Genomic DNA, 13,517 nt, shown 5'->3' on the forward strand with positions numbered 1-13,517 from the left:
AATTAGGATTCTATGTAAATGTTCACAAGACGTTCAAAACAAGTTTTGCCGCCGGTCCATCGATAAAAAACAACAAAAAGTTAGTAGGCCATTGAAATCACACAATTTTGCAATAAAAAAACCCCAGTCAAACCTCCGGATCGAAAATGGTGTCAAAGGTTTCTGGAGAAAGGAATTAACTATTGCACTGACCATTACGATGCAGCTAAGCCATGAAAGCGAATTGTGTTACAACAAAAAACTGAATTATTCTGTACACAGTAAAATTTGGGGTGCTAAATTTGACAAGATCGTGTCCCTAGAGGACCACACCCTACATGCCCTAGAATGTTAAAACTGCGCTCTGGAGATTTATCATGAGTCCGAAGTGTGTAAAATTATCACGCAATGGTTTTTGTGAGAAGCGAATTGTGTCACACCAAAAGACTGTGCACAATAAATTTGAGGTGCTAAATCTGACACCTTCGATCTTTGTTAATGGACAAACCGTGTCTATCCCCATACCGGAATGTACATAGTCTCCCACAGCATGCTCACAGTGTGGTCAAACGGTGAAAAAGAGTGTGGAATCATAACAGTGCTCTTAGTTTTGAGTATCATCAAGTGTGGTACACTTAATGATATAGTCAACTATGCGAACTCAGTGTGCTTACCACCGCAGAGGCGTCCTCGGTGTGAAATTACCTCCACACTGTTGAATTTGACCGTTTTAACAGTAAAAATTACTTCTCCACATAGTATACTACGTGAATTGGTCTTATTCCAGACTTTGTACATGTTGTAAATATATTCGCAAAACATTATAAACACAATGGCCCGTATTCTGAAGTCGGGTTTAACTTAAACTCAGGTTTAAAGTTGTGGTTTAACTATGGGAGGCCAAAAGTATCAAAATTTTTAGTAAGTTGTCTGTTTCTTATGTTTACTGAGCTCTTTCATGATTCATCGATGGTGAAGACAATCATCTATTTATACTTCCTAGACAATTATGAATGATTTGAGAGCCAAATGAGCTGAAAAATGATATCTGTACTGTTACTGATTTATGTAATTTGGCTTTCCATTCTTAAACCACAACTTTAAACCTGAGTTTTAGTTAAACCTGACTTCAGAATACGGGCCAATGTGAACACCCGAGCATACTGTCATGACTGTGCCACATCGTCTTCTCTCCAGAATGGTCTTTTCTGACATGCCTGAGATGCTCTAAGGCCTATCTCTTAAAATGATAAGGAGGGGTTGAAACTCTCTAAAATATCCCAAACTAATAGCTTATTGTTTTGTAATGAGACCAAATTTTGAGATGCCGAGATGCAGATACGGTGAACCATTTCAAAAATCGCCTTGATGCATATTTCAGAGTAAATGTTTCTTGTGAGAGGTACAGCATTTGTGTTTTATTCGTCTTTCCATAGTTCAATCGAAAGAAAGGATACATTAAGAAATATTAATAAAGGATTATCTGTTTGCAAATACGGAATGGAGCGGAAGACCCTTTTTTATTCGTTTACGAAAGAAGTATTGTTACCTATAGGTCAGTTCAAGATGGGCCTATCCTGCAAATATTTGGCTAAGGCTCAATCCGGTTTTAAGACTGTAAGAACTTTTGATTATTCATAGATCATAGATTTCACATGTCTTCACCGGAAATTTTAAAGAAAATAATTTCAGTTACAGAATTGTAAAAAAATACATATATACTACCACTATACTTTGTAATTAAACTTGATGTTTTAAGCATGTCCCTTTTCCGTATATGATATGTGTTGTATACATATAAAATATGCTCGAGACCTCTTCAGTTTCTTTATCATCGACTCTTTTAGCGGATGGATTTAGTGAGGAAAGTTCCCGTGTAATAATTACTACTATTTATCCGAATCAAACTGGATGTTGACACGTATATTCATTTGGAGTATTGTCGAGGGATCGTCTGGCGAGGTGTTAATAAATACTATCCAACGCCGCAAGAGAGAGCCATACGGCATTCCGCTGGGAAAAAGTCTCATCATTCTGCCACATTTCTTTGCTTGTTTGTGTGTAGCGATGCTACAAAAGTTAAGGGCGAGAGAATATCCACTCTGACGTTTCAGGGACAAGGTGAAATTGTTTTCCGATGGTCTCGCGTCTACTTTGTTTTAAGGCGGGGAAGAATCGATTTACCTGTATAGGTTATAAAGGGGAAGGGTTCTTGCTATGCGGGTTTAGGGTTCGAAGCCAAGTCGACGCTATTTCTCTTTAAAGTATATACAACCATGCTGTGATAAGACGAAGAGCTATTCTTAGAAAGTATCATGCTATCTTATATAGTCAATTTAAATAAATCATCCCAAATCATGTAGTAAAATTTAGCTGTTGGTTTATGTTTTGCAAGTTAACCCAGATCAAAAGCTTCAGAATTTATTGTAATTACAGAGTGGATGAGAAAGAGCAGAAGCTATATCCATGGTGCTGATATTGACGGAAGGATGTTAAAGTCGTACGTTTGTGCGTTTGGGTGTGGGTGTCTGTGTGTGCGAGGGTGTGTCAACGTTGCCAGAACTGACATAATTATGCTTTCTGGCATAATTTCGACCCTTTCAGCATAATTTGGGGCACAATGAGACTTTTCAGCAAAGAATCTTGTATAAAAATAGCATATTTAGCCTAATTTGATGTATTTGAAGATTGAAGACATCTTTTTTTTGCTTGTCAATTTTTTTTCTCGTACGAAATACTTTATTTGTGATTGAATTTTTTTTTTCTTGCCAATTAATTTTTTTCTCGTACGAAATTCTTTTATATGTGATTGAAGACCCTTTTTTTTTGCTTGTCAAATTTTTTGGGTGGACGGTTTTGCCCCCCCCCCCTGTGGAAAATCCTAGGGTCCAAAACGATTTGGCATAATTTTTCGCGATTTAGCATAATTTCGCTGCTCCTCTGGCATAATTGGATTTTTTTCACTGGCCACGCTGGGATGTGTGCATGTATGTGTTATTAACTCGAATGTATAAAGAAGTTTATTTCCTAGTTGCTCATCTTCCGTCCAGGGTCCCCTGGCAGAAACAGTTGCAATCAATTGCAACTCTAAAATTCATGCGCAACTTAATTTTCAACCAATCAACAGCGCGCATTTAAGACTTGCGATTGATTTTTTGGACTTGCGTTTGAACGCAACTCTTTCTGTAATGGACCCCTGAAGGGACAAGTTATTTGTCCATTTGAATCTTGAGAATATCGCAATAAAATAAGAATTTCAACAAAACGATCGGTAAACCAGTAAACCATTTTGACATGCTAATTTCTAAAGTTCACAGGTTCTTACTACAAATAACATGACTTTGTTCATTTCGCACGTTTAGTTAAGTATCCCGAGTGCAACGAAACAATAAAAAACACTAGGCAAAATTAATTCAAACGGTATCCGAGATAGGCAATAGGCCTAGTACATAAGTGCGAAGCCGTCAGAAATTAATGCGGTCTGACCGAAGTTAGCATGTTTGAGGAAGGAATATCCATAACTACTGCAAAATGATAATCGAAATTGTTCTTGACACATCTCATTGATCGACTTGGTAGGGTACGTGAACCCCCTGCAGGGAAGGTTAGCCATAATGCTATTGATTTGACACGTGCGGTTTGCCAAACGTGCCGTCCAGGATATCCCAGTTGAATAGGGCACGTCAGTTCAGTCAGAAGCCTTCGGGAAATGCAGAGCTCCTTGACCTACACCTTACTGGGTGTATGATAACGAATGAAAAAAATCTTTGAAGTACGTTTAGGGATATCAATCAATATAAATATTTGAAATGATTATGTTAATCGTCTTTTGTGATAGCCTCCCAATTATTGACAAGTAAGTTAGAATTGAGGTATTTTGTCATCTTTGAAATAATTTCAGACGACTTCAAAACTTGGTTCAAAACAGATAGTCCTATCCCCATTATATACTTATTCATTATTTATCCATTAATTCATATCAATACAAAGACTTGAATATGCACGTACACGTATAGGCCTATCTGGTTTCGGTGATCTATTAGATATGAATCAGGGACTGTAAAGCAACACACCTCAAAATCCGATTTATGTTTATATCCGGTGATATTTATTTTCTTCAGTCATACTAGTAAGCCTTTTTTGTAGGAACGTTACAGGACTACACCAATATTTTTTTTTTGGTTGAGTTTGAGGAAGTCATTATTTTTCCCAATCTAAAGTTTTCAGCAATTTATCTGCTTCATTTCCATTTAAATCCAAAAATCTATTGTAGCCCATGTCCAGCCCATCCACAAATTAATTTAGCTAAACACTAATAGAAAACGCACCAAAAATTCACTGAAAATATAAAAAAAATATCAGAATGGTATGACCAGATCATCTTTTCATAAAAGATTACTTAATTTAACGGAACAGTACACTCTAAAAAATGAAGTGCTAATTCAGCTCTTAAGGAGCGTGTATAGTGACTGCACTTCGGAGTGCTGATTTGTCTCGTTCAAATTTGAACTAGACAAATCAGCACTCCGAAGTGCAGTCACTATACACGCTCTTTAAGAGCTAAATTAGCACTTCATTTTTTAGAGTGTATACGCAATACAGATAGCATAAAACAGGGGGTTTCAGTCGAAATCTTCGTTATTAGGCCTATCGATTCTGGGAATTAAAGCATTTTGATTCTTCATATATCATCAATATTGCTATTATGAGTTAAAGTTACCCATGTGGCATATTTTCTGAGCAATTGCCAAACCTGTCTGTGGTGACCACGCAAGGGAATACAAAACAGGCTCTTATACACACAAAGTGCCTCAATGGACGTCGGTTTTAGTGGTCGCTCTAGGCAGGTGTCTGTTATAGACAGGTGGGCACTAACACAGGCTTGACTTGAAAATACAAACTACATTGCAGGGAATACGGAGATAAATCAATGCAACGATGGCAGACATAGCTGTAGAGAAAACGAAGTTTGCACCCAAACAAGAAGATCGTACCGGTGCTCCTGTATTGATGGTTACAGCAGACAAGGAATCACATGCACTGGTAAGTTACATGACACCTTTCCAAGGTCCAAGGTTCGATGCTCATCTCGTAATCGTGGTGATATTGCGACCATGATTTAAACGGTGCGCGTGCGTAGCGAATTTGAATTCCAGTGCGACAGTTTTTTTTCCCGGAAGCACATGCGCGCGCTATGCAAATATGCGAAGATACAGTGCGTGGGAGTGTTATCGCTCTTCTGACCAACATGAATGGCCATTGACATATGCGTTAATTTTCACGGATTATGACAATCTAGCGACGACCTGTTGCTTTACATCTTTTTTTGCTGCACCCAAAATACCTTTTCAAAATTCTGTAGGATAAGTCTACTCAAAAAGCGAACGATATACACCTAAAGAATTGTGTTATGCTGGAAACTTCTGTCACTTTAGCTTAATATATTGTGTTTACTTTTGTTCAAGATTTCTGGATGTATTTTCTATGTAACATCTTTATTAAAAACATATATAGATACATGTGTAATACATATATAAGATATAATTTGTTACTTTAACAACAATTTTTCCTTATTCATGCTGCTCTGATATTACTATTTCATGTAATTTTTTCAAGATTTATTAATATGCTAGATAATGTTATATAATTATTGAAGGCAAAATCAACCTTTTCCTAAGTCTGCAGTATACTTCATTTTGTCTGTGCATGAAGAGAGGTGCAAAGACTCAACAAACTCCGCCTTATGGTTATGTTTTTTTAAGCTCAGTGATAGAGGGTCAATTTGATAATTAACTTTGTGTTGACTTGGAAGTTTTAATTGATGTCATTCTATCCACTTACAAAACTCATCCTGAATTGGATGAAGAAAAATATCATGTTCACAGGGTTAATGAATGTCTTCGACATCAAGAACTATGAATTTCATCCACCGTTTCCCTTTATGACATTCAAATGCGTATTTCTGTCTTCATGCTTTTAAAATTCTTTGTGCTATGCAAATACATTTTTTTACAGATGTGGACGAATGTCAAGTAAAAAGTGGAGGCTGCGTACACACTTGTATAAATACATTAGGAAGCTACCAATGCGGCTGCTATGCCGGGTTTACCTTGCACAGAGAGGGAAAGGATTGCTTAGGTAAGTGTGGGTTTACAGGAGAATTTAAAAAGCATGGATGTCCGTTTTCCTTCAGAGCTTCAGAAGCTCCAGAATGCAGCCGCTCGCATTGTCACTTTGTCAAGTAAACGCTCACATATCACCCCCATCTTATATTCGCTGCACTGGCTCCCTATAAAAAACCGGATTATCTTTAAGATTTTGTTACTTGCCTTTCATAGTATTCGTGGATCAGCACCACAATACAGTCTTTCATTTACCAATCACTACAGACCAGGCACATCTTTGCGCTCATCCACCTCTGGCTTACTTGTCATTCCGAAAGTTTCAAAAACTTGGGGGAAAGATCATTTGCTTTTGCATGCCCCACTTTGTGGAATAGCCTTCCTGAAGACATAAAAAAATGTACCTCTGTCGAACCTTTAAACAAATCTTATAAAACCTTTGCTATTTAACCCTTAGCTCTTTATGCGCCTTGAGCACTCTACAGAGTGGATTTGGCGCTTTAAAAGTCTCATTATTATTATTATGTTTTTTCGATGGTAGATAACTTTGGGTGTGTGTGCGCGCGCTCCCACATGTCAAAATATTTGAGAGATTCGTATCTTAAATGGAAATTTGGTAAACCATGTTAGTGTGTGAAGGTGTGTGTGCGTGTGAAGGATGCAATGACGAGGTCTGTGTGATTATATTCTATTTTTTATAATTAATCTCTTGATCTTTTTATCATTAATTTTTTAAATCATAATTTCTAATAATCAATGATTTTTTTGTTATAATGTTCTATTATAGTTATGCTCAGTTTTGTTATGTTCCTTTCATTAAATATGTTAAGGCGTCGGTCCCGTTTCACAATTAAGCTCTTAGGGGTGTTGCAAGAAAATATTTGCGATCAGTTGCAAATATTCTGTTGCAATTTTACAACTTATAGATCAATGTAAACTGTAGCAAATCAGATTAAACTTCTTGTTTCAAGGAGTAGACTTGCGATTGATCGCAAGTTTCTTGCAACAACCCATTAGGAGTACAAGTTACGTATCATATTTGGTTTAATTGCCGTTCTGTGCACTACACTTGATCTAATACCCCTTGTATGTCTTATTAACAAATGTAATATCCACTTCGTCTACTTATTTTTATTAAACTTTATCAAATAAAATTTTGGTTCATGAATCATGTAAACGGTTGATCTGTTATTAAGTAGGTAGTGTTAAAGCAAGTGGATACTAGACAAATGAATTTCTTTTTGCCTAACTGGCAATTTAACAACAAGGATGAGACAATGTGTGAAATTAGACTAAGCGGGTGTAGACCAAATGGTAATATATCCCTTCCCAGCGGTTTGACTTTTACCTTTTCATATGATTGGAACAATATTTATGTATTGTATTTCAGATAAAGATGAATGTACTACTGGAGAACATCGGTGTCAGCATGAATGTATAAACACGATAGGAAGTTACGAGTGTTCGTGTCCGAAAGGAATGTATTTAAATGAAGACGGAAGAACATGTTCAAGTAAGTCTTCAAAACTTTCCCCCCAAAATATGTGTGTTAGGTCATTCTTTTATCTTATGTTTTGCAGTCACGCCGAAGAAGACAACTCCAAATCGGCCGAGGCTATGTCATGGGTAATAACGTAATACTTTTGATCGGTCTGGAGTCGGTTTCATTGGTGTGACTATAACCGAAACCGACTCCAACCGACCGATGCTTTGTCATTGGTAATAATGTAATAGCTTTGATCGGACTGGAGTCAGTTTCATTCGATGTGATTATAACCGAAACCGACTCCAACCGACCGATGTTTTCTCATTGGTAATAACGTAATAGTTTTGATCGGTCTGGAGTCGGTTTCGTTGATGTGACTGTAACCTAAACCGACTTCAAACCGACGGATGGTATGTATGTAATTGGCAATAACGTAATATTTTTGATCGGTCTGGAGTCGGTTTCGTTGGTGTGACTGTAACCGAAACCGACTCCAAACCGACCGATTATACGGCATTTTAAATACTATAATAGATTTAATCTATACAATGAACAAATAAACCTGTACAGATTGAAGAAATACTTCATGAACTTTATTGAAACATTTTCTGTCGTAAATCATGGGTCAGTGCATATGATATCTTTTGCTGAGCGAGCATGAAGCCCGCCCGGTTAGAAATTACCATGAAAATAGCACCTATGAACTATGCAATTCTTTGAACATTTTGCTTTCATACATTTATCATTTTGTAGATCAACATGATGGTGCTACATGCTTACATCTATCCAGACATTCAGTATGATAAACAATTATGTTTGAAGTGATGGAAGAAATATCACCATCGCCACAGTCCATGTACTTAATGTAAGAATAAAACGCTAGACAAAGGATTATCATATTCATGTCTATCATTGCAAGTTGGAAAACGTATAACTCTTTACACATTTTACCTCATACTTTAATCATTTTGCAGATGATGCTGGTTGTTTAAATCCAGACCTTGACTGTGCTCACTACTGCGTTGATATAGCCAATGCTCAGTCGATTTGTCAGTGCAGACCTGGTTATCTTCTATCTGGTAGCAAGAACTGTATACGTAAGTAATCATTTTAAATTGTAATACTCCAAGTCGTCCACCAAGACAATATAGTAAATTCCCAGAAGTAGCCCGACATAATGAGGGGGCACAACATGATGTTTGGGGGAAGATTCCTGAAAAATCGCGAGCGAGCGAAAATTTCGACCGTTTCCCCCCAAAATCTGATTTTGTGATAGATTTGGACAAATATATTCTGAAAATGATATCACATTTTACCCTCTTCTTGTTTCCCTAGTTCTCCTTTTTGTATTTGATGTGGAAAATATGGCTTTATTTGATAATACTTCGCTCACTTTTTAGTAGTAATAACGGCATATTTACCCAAGGTAGCCACTTCAGTTCCGAAAACTGTTCTCCCAGCGGGCCATGCTCTTATTGATACCCCGGCTTTTGCACGGCTACCTTGATCGGGCGCTCGAGCATTGCAGGCCCTATACTTCTTCTTATTATCAATGATATATTGTTCGTTATATTTTTTTTTCTATTTTTTTTTTGGGGGGGTGAGCCCCCCCCATATATGCACCAGTGATAATTCAAATGTTCGATTATCTTTCAGCCACATGTTCTCTAGGTAATGGCGGGTGTCAACACGTGTGTACAGATTCACCAATTGGACCACTCTGTAGCTGTCACGAAAAATACAATCTCCACACCGATGGAAGAACGTGTGTAGGTAGGCCAAGGCCGTCATTCATTTCTCCTTTCACGCCCTTTTATTATATTCACACCATTTTGTATTCGAACCATTTTATATGCACACCTTTTCATATTAAAACTCTTTCATATTCACACCCGTAACACCCATTCATATTGACACCCTTTTATATTAACACCCTTTCATATTCACACTTTTTTATTGACACCTTTTTACATTCACAACCTTTCATATTAAAAACATTTCATATTCACATCCTTTTGTATTTAAACTCTATCATGTTCACACCCTTAACACCCTTTCATATTGACACCATTTTATATTAATAACCTTTCATATTCACATCTTTTCTATTGACACCATTTTACATTAACTTCCTTTCATATTTACACCCTTTCATATTCAACCCCTTTCATATTAACTCCCTCTCATATTCACACCATTTTCTATTGACACCCTTTACAATTCAATACCCTTTTCTATTCACACCCTTTTAAGTTCACACCCCTTCTTGTATTCAAAAGCATGCTAAATGTCTGTTCACACCACGGGCACGAATAAACTGACAACTGACAAGTTGAATGTACACAAAAATTTAATTCAATAAAAACTTGGTTCCTTTTCATAATACACCTCGTAATAATATTAATATATCGTTTATGTATAATCTTCAATTTCCGCATGCATGATCATTGTGCTTTCTTTTTATAATCGTGCGTTTGATATACCTGAAGAAAGAATAAACAAATTAGTCATTCTACCTCGTTTTAGTGATATTGATCCCATGTGATACATTTTTTTTATCATTATATTCAATTCCCCGTTGAGTCAAAATACTAATGAATTGGTAACATTTGTGTTTAAAACTTATCCCCCATTTTTTTGTTAATAAAGTTTAATGTTTGCTTTAGTTTACCTTATAGCGTGTAGAATGTACAGTGAAAAAACATGGAAATCCAGATGAAAATGTTAATTGATTTAAATACAAGCGATGAAATGGACCTCTCCATTCAAAATCATCAAGCACGCATCTGTTCTTCTTCAAGATAAATCAGAATAATAATGGCCCGTTTCATTAAAACGTATAATAACGATTATCCAATAAAAGTTTAAAGCTACTGAAATCCTACAATTTTATTGGCTGATTGTAACATTTTTATAGATATTGTGCAAGTGTTATTACACCAAATCTTTATTAAACGGGACCCTGATCCGAAGTTCAAAGTCAGAAGATAATGCTATCCTTTTCTGAAAGTTCTTATATTTAAACTTGTTTTTGTAGATAGAAACTAACACCAAGTTTTTATCAAATTTTGCTTCTTGTTTACTAGACATAGATCCTTGTCGGATGTGCGTGCATCTGCAAAGTTGAAATCTCCCAATAGTAGTCTTGGTAGTATATGATTTGCTATTTGATCGCACCGTCCTTTGTAGTAGTTTGCTTTAATAGATAGTAAAAGTTTGAATGATAGACGGCGAATAGTATCCTTAACGTGTCATTCATATTTTTTAGCAATTCCTTCTTTTATTCGATTGAGGAGTTTTGATAATCATGTAAACAAGTGAAGCCTTCACATCGAATATGCAGGGGGAAAAACACCAAATGACGAGAAAAATTTGGAAAACTTAATTTCTCCTATTTTGAAATGATTTTTAGAGGAAAAAAATACTTACGAAAGCTTATTGGAGAAACTTAAATGTCAGATGCGCGCGCATCCATGAATTTACTCTCTTCTGATTCGTCAAAATTCAAACCACGTCCATGATGAAGATGTTTACCGACACTTTCTCGTATCTTTTTCAACCTAATGCTATCGCATGGAGAGGCGTACGACGATCCGGACGACTATTCCTCCACTTCAGGTACATATCACGCGACTGTCACATGGTTTTCACGTGACTCCCACGCGGCAGTCACGTGGAAACAATAATTTGCAAATCATGTGACATTATGCATATGAAATGTAATAAAATTTTCACATTGAAAACATTCTAATTACGAAACATCCCATTTATTTGAATGGTATTTTTTTAACAATAAAGAACCCAACTTCTCCAGAATTCGGAATGTTATATAAAGGTATCTGTGTAAATTTATCCAAACACGCTACACAAAATACTGGCGCAAGAGATTTTACAATTTATTTTATCAAGTTTTGAAGTTTTATGTATTAAGATTGAACTTATCAGTGGAACAACAACAATCATTTAAAAAACGACATGCAAATTGAGGTAGAGTGAACGGTAAATCGTTCAAATCTTGTGCGTCGGAATTTTGTGTTGTGGTTTGGTGGAGAGCTAAACTTTCATATGCAAATGACGTGATTAAAACCGGTCTTTTTCAGCGCTTCGCGCAGATGAGGTTCTCGGTCCAAGACACAATGGGGCATCATTATCTGGGATAGGTACGCTCGAGTTTAAATGTGTAAAAAAATTCTTTCACAAATATGTTTTCTGTCTTTGTTTCGTGTTTAGTATTAGAATCTGTGTTATACTGTTCCAAAAGCCTGTTCGTAGTATTCAATTGCGCGTCTACCAGTCGACGTGACGTTAGTGTGGCATAATATCCTGAGTTGTGTTCAAAGTAGAAAACGCGATACATAGAGCATGCGCAATATTAGTGATGTACACACTGCCTGTCCACTATCCAGGCGAAAGACACGATTGAAGAGAAATCCACGTCGCTTTTACGAAAAGTTGATATGTGATGCGTCAATCGTTGAGTCTGGGCATGCGCAGTGTGTCGCCTTCTTTCATTCCGTCGACTTGGTAAACCGTGAACACAAATTAGGAGGTTATGACGTACTTACGTGACATCCACCAGTGGACGTGCACATCGAAAACTCCCTAATTCAAGAGCTTAACGGGGGACGACAATGCACTATTAAAGACTTTCCTCTTTCGTATCAAAGATGATGTAAGGGTCACGACAAATATGTACAACTCAAGGCAATAGTATTTTATATTAAAATTTACGGATGATACCGCTCACTGGGCTCTATTTGAATGAATTCCTTTCATTTAAGAAAGGTATTCCTTTTATAAAAATCATTCCTAGTCTATGAAGTGACGATTGACACATCTCGCGAACTTACTAACCGCGCGCCGCGCGTTTTATGTCCCATCTTGTCCATAGCAGTTTGTGATCAACTTTACCATTGTAGAAATCCCCCTTGAAACTTCCATGTGAATTGGCTGATTGGCCCTGTTACCATAATAGTTACATGCAGTAGCAAATTTGACATAATTGTAATAAAGTTCTTTATGAAATGGCTCCTGATGAAATAATCGGTGCTTTCCGCGCAAAGTCATTTTGTTGTCTCGTTAAGCTCTTGCAATTTCAATCCAAAGCACCCAAATTGTTGAGGAAAACTCACTTTTAGTCAAATTTGCTGGGGGACCGAAAGAATTTCGATACCACTTGGCTTTTATTCCATTTCATGCTGTTTATAGAAAATGCATTATGATATTGATAGTACCAAGTATATTATTATCTGTCTTCGTATTAAATCCACTCAAAAACGAAACATACATTTCTTAAAACGACCTTTATAAACAGCAGATTCTCCCCCCCCAAAAAAAAAAACCAGGCCTATGTAATACTGTAATTCAAATTTTAAATTTGAACTATTTTTTTTTATTTGAGTTAGTTTTTTTTACCCTTATGAATTGATTTTTGATTATCCTCGTAATACATAGTGCATGGTTGTTTTATTTGATTTTGAATTTCTTGAAAATCTTAATATTAATGTCACATAAATGCAATCAAATGAGGTTTAGGTAACAGTAGGTTGAAGTTATTCGATTGAAAAGACAGAATCACGAAAACCAATTATACTGGAATGACATATTTTTTCCCCGGGAATGGTATCTCCATTAATAATGGATGTAATATATCTACAATATAATGCGTATTGAATTAAAGACCATAAAACAATAATGAAGTGATGACGTTATTATTATCCACACCAATTTTTATCGTTTTTTCATTCAATATCTTGGAGGAACATGATGGAAAAACATCGCCAAAGTCGATGAAATATCACAATGCCATGGAATTAACATGGAGCTACTACCCTTGGTAGTAACAAGCATGCATTTGACATTGCCAAAATCGAACAAAGTTGTTGGTCAACCTCCTTGGTCTCGAAACACATCAGTCAAGATCAATCAAT

At 36.4% G+C, this 13,517-nt stretch overlaps 1 protein-coding gene across 8 annotated transcripts in view; it reads left to right on the forward strand.

Annotated features, from left to right (window-relative positions):
- Window positions 1-13,517, forward strand: part of LOC121421751 (signal peptide, CUB and EGF-like domain-containing protein 1) — a 53,377-nt gene that overhangs the window by 23,400 nt on the left and 16,460 nt on the right. For 2 of the 8 annotated variants that reach the window (XM_041616542.1, XM_041616543.1), the window contains exons 2-8: window positions 4,891-5,022; window positions 5,995-6,117; window positions 7,492-7,614; window positions 8,562-8,684; window positions 9,244-9,360; window positions 11,167-11,205; window positions 11,688-11,747. In XM_041616542.1, the coding sequence (XP_041472476.1) occupies window positions 4,891-5,022; window positions 5,995-6,117; window positions 7,492-7,614; window positions 8,562-8,684; window positions 9,244-9,360; window positions 11,167-11,205; window positions 11,688-11,747 (717 nt within the window). Of the gene's footprint in view, window positions 1-4,890; window positions 5,023-5,994; window positions 6,118-7,491; window positions 7,615-8,561; window positions 8,685-9,243; window positions 9,361-11,153; window positions 11,206-11,687; window positions 11,748-13,517 lie in introns of those variants that run through there. The other 6 variants (XM_041616544.1, XM_041616545.1, XM_041616548.1 and 3 more) reach the window with 6 other exon arrangements.

Source organism: Lytechinus variegatus, chromosome 9, assembly GCF_018143015.1.
Source record: "Lytechinus variegatus isolate NC3 chromosome 9, Lvar_3.0, whole genome shotgun sequence".
NCBI classification, from domain to species: domain Eukaryota; kingdom Metazoa; phylum Echinodermata; class Echinoidea; order Temnopleuroida; family Toxopneustidae; genus Lytechinus; species Lytechinus variegatus.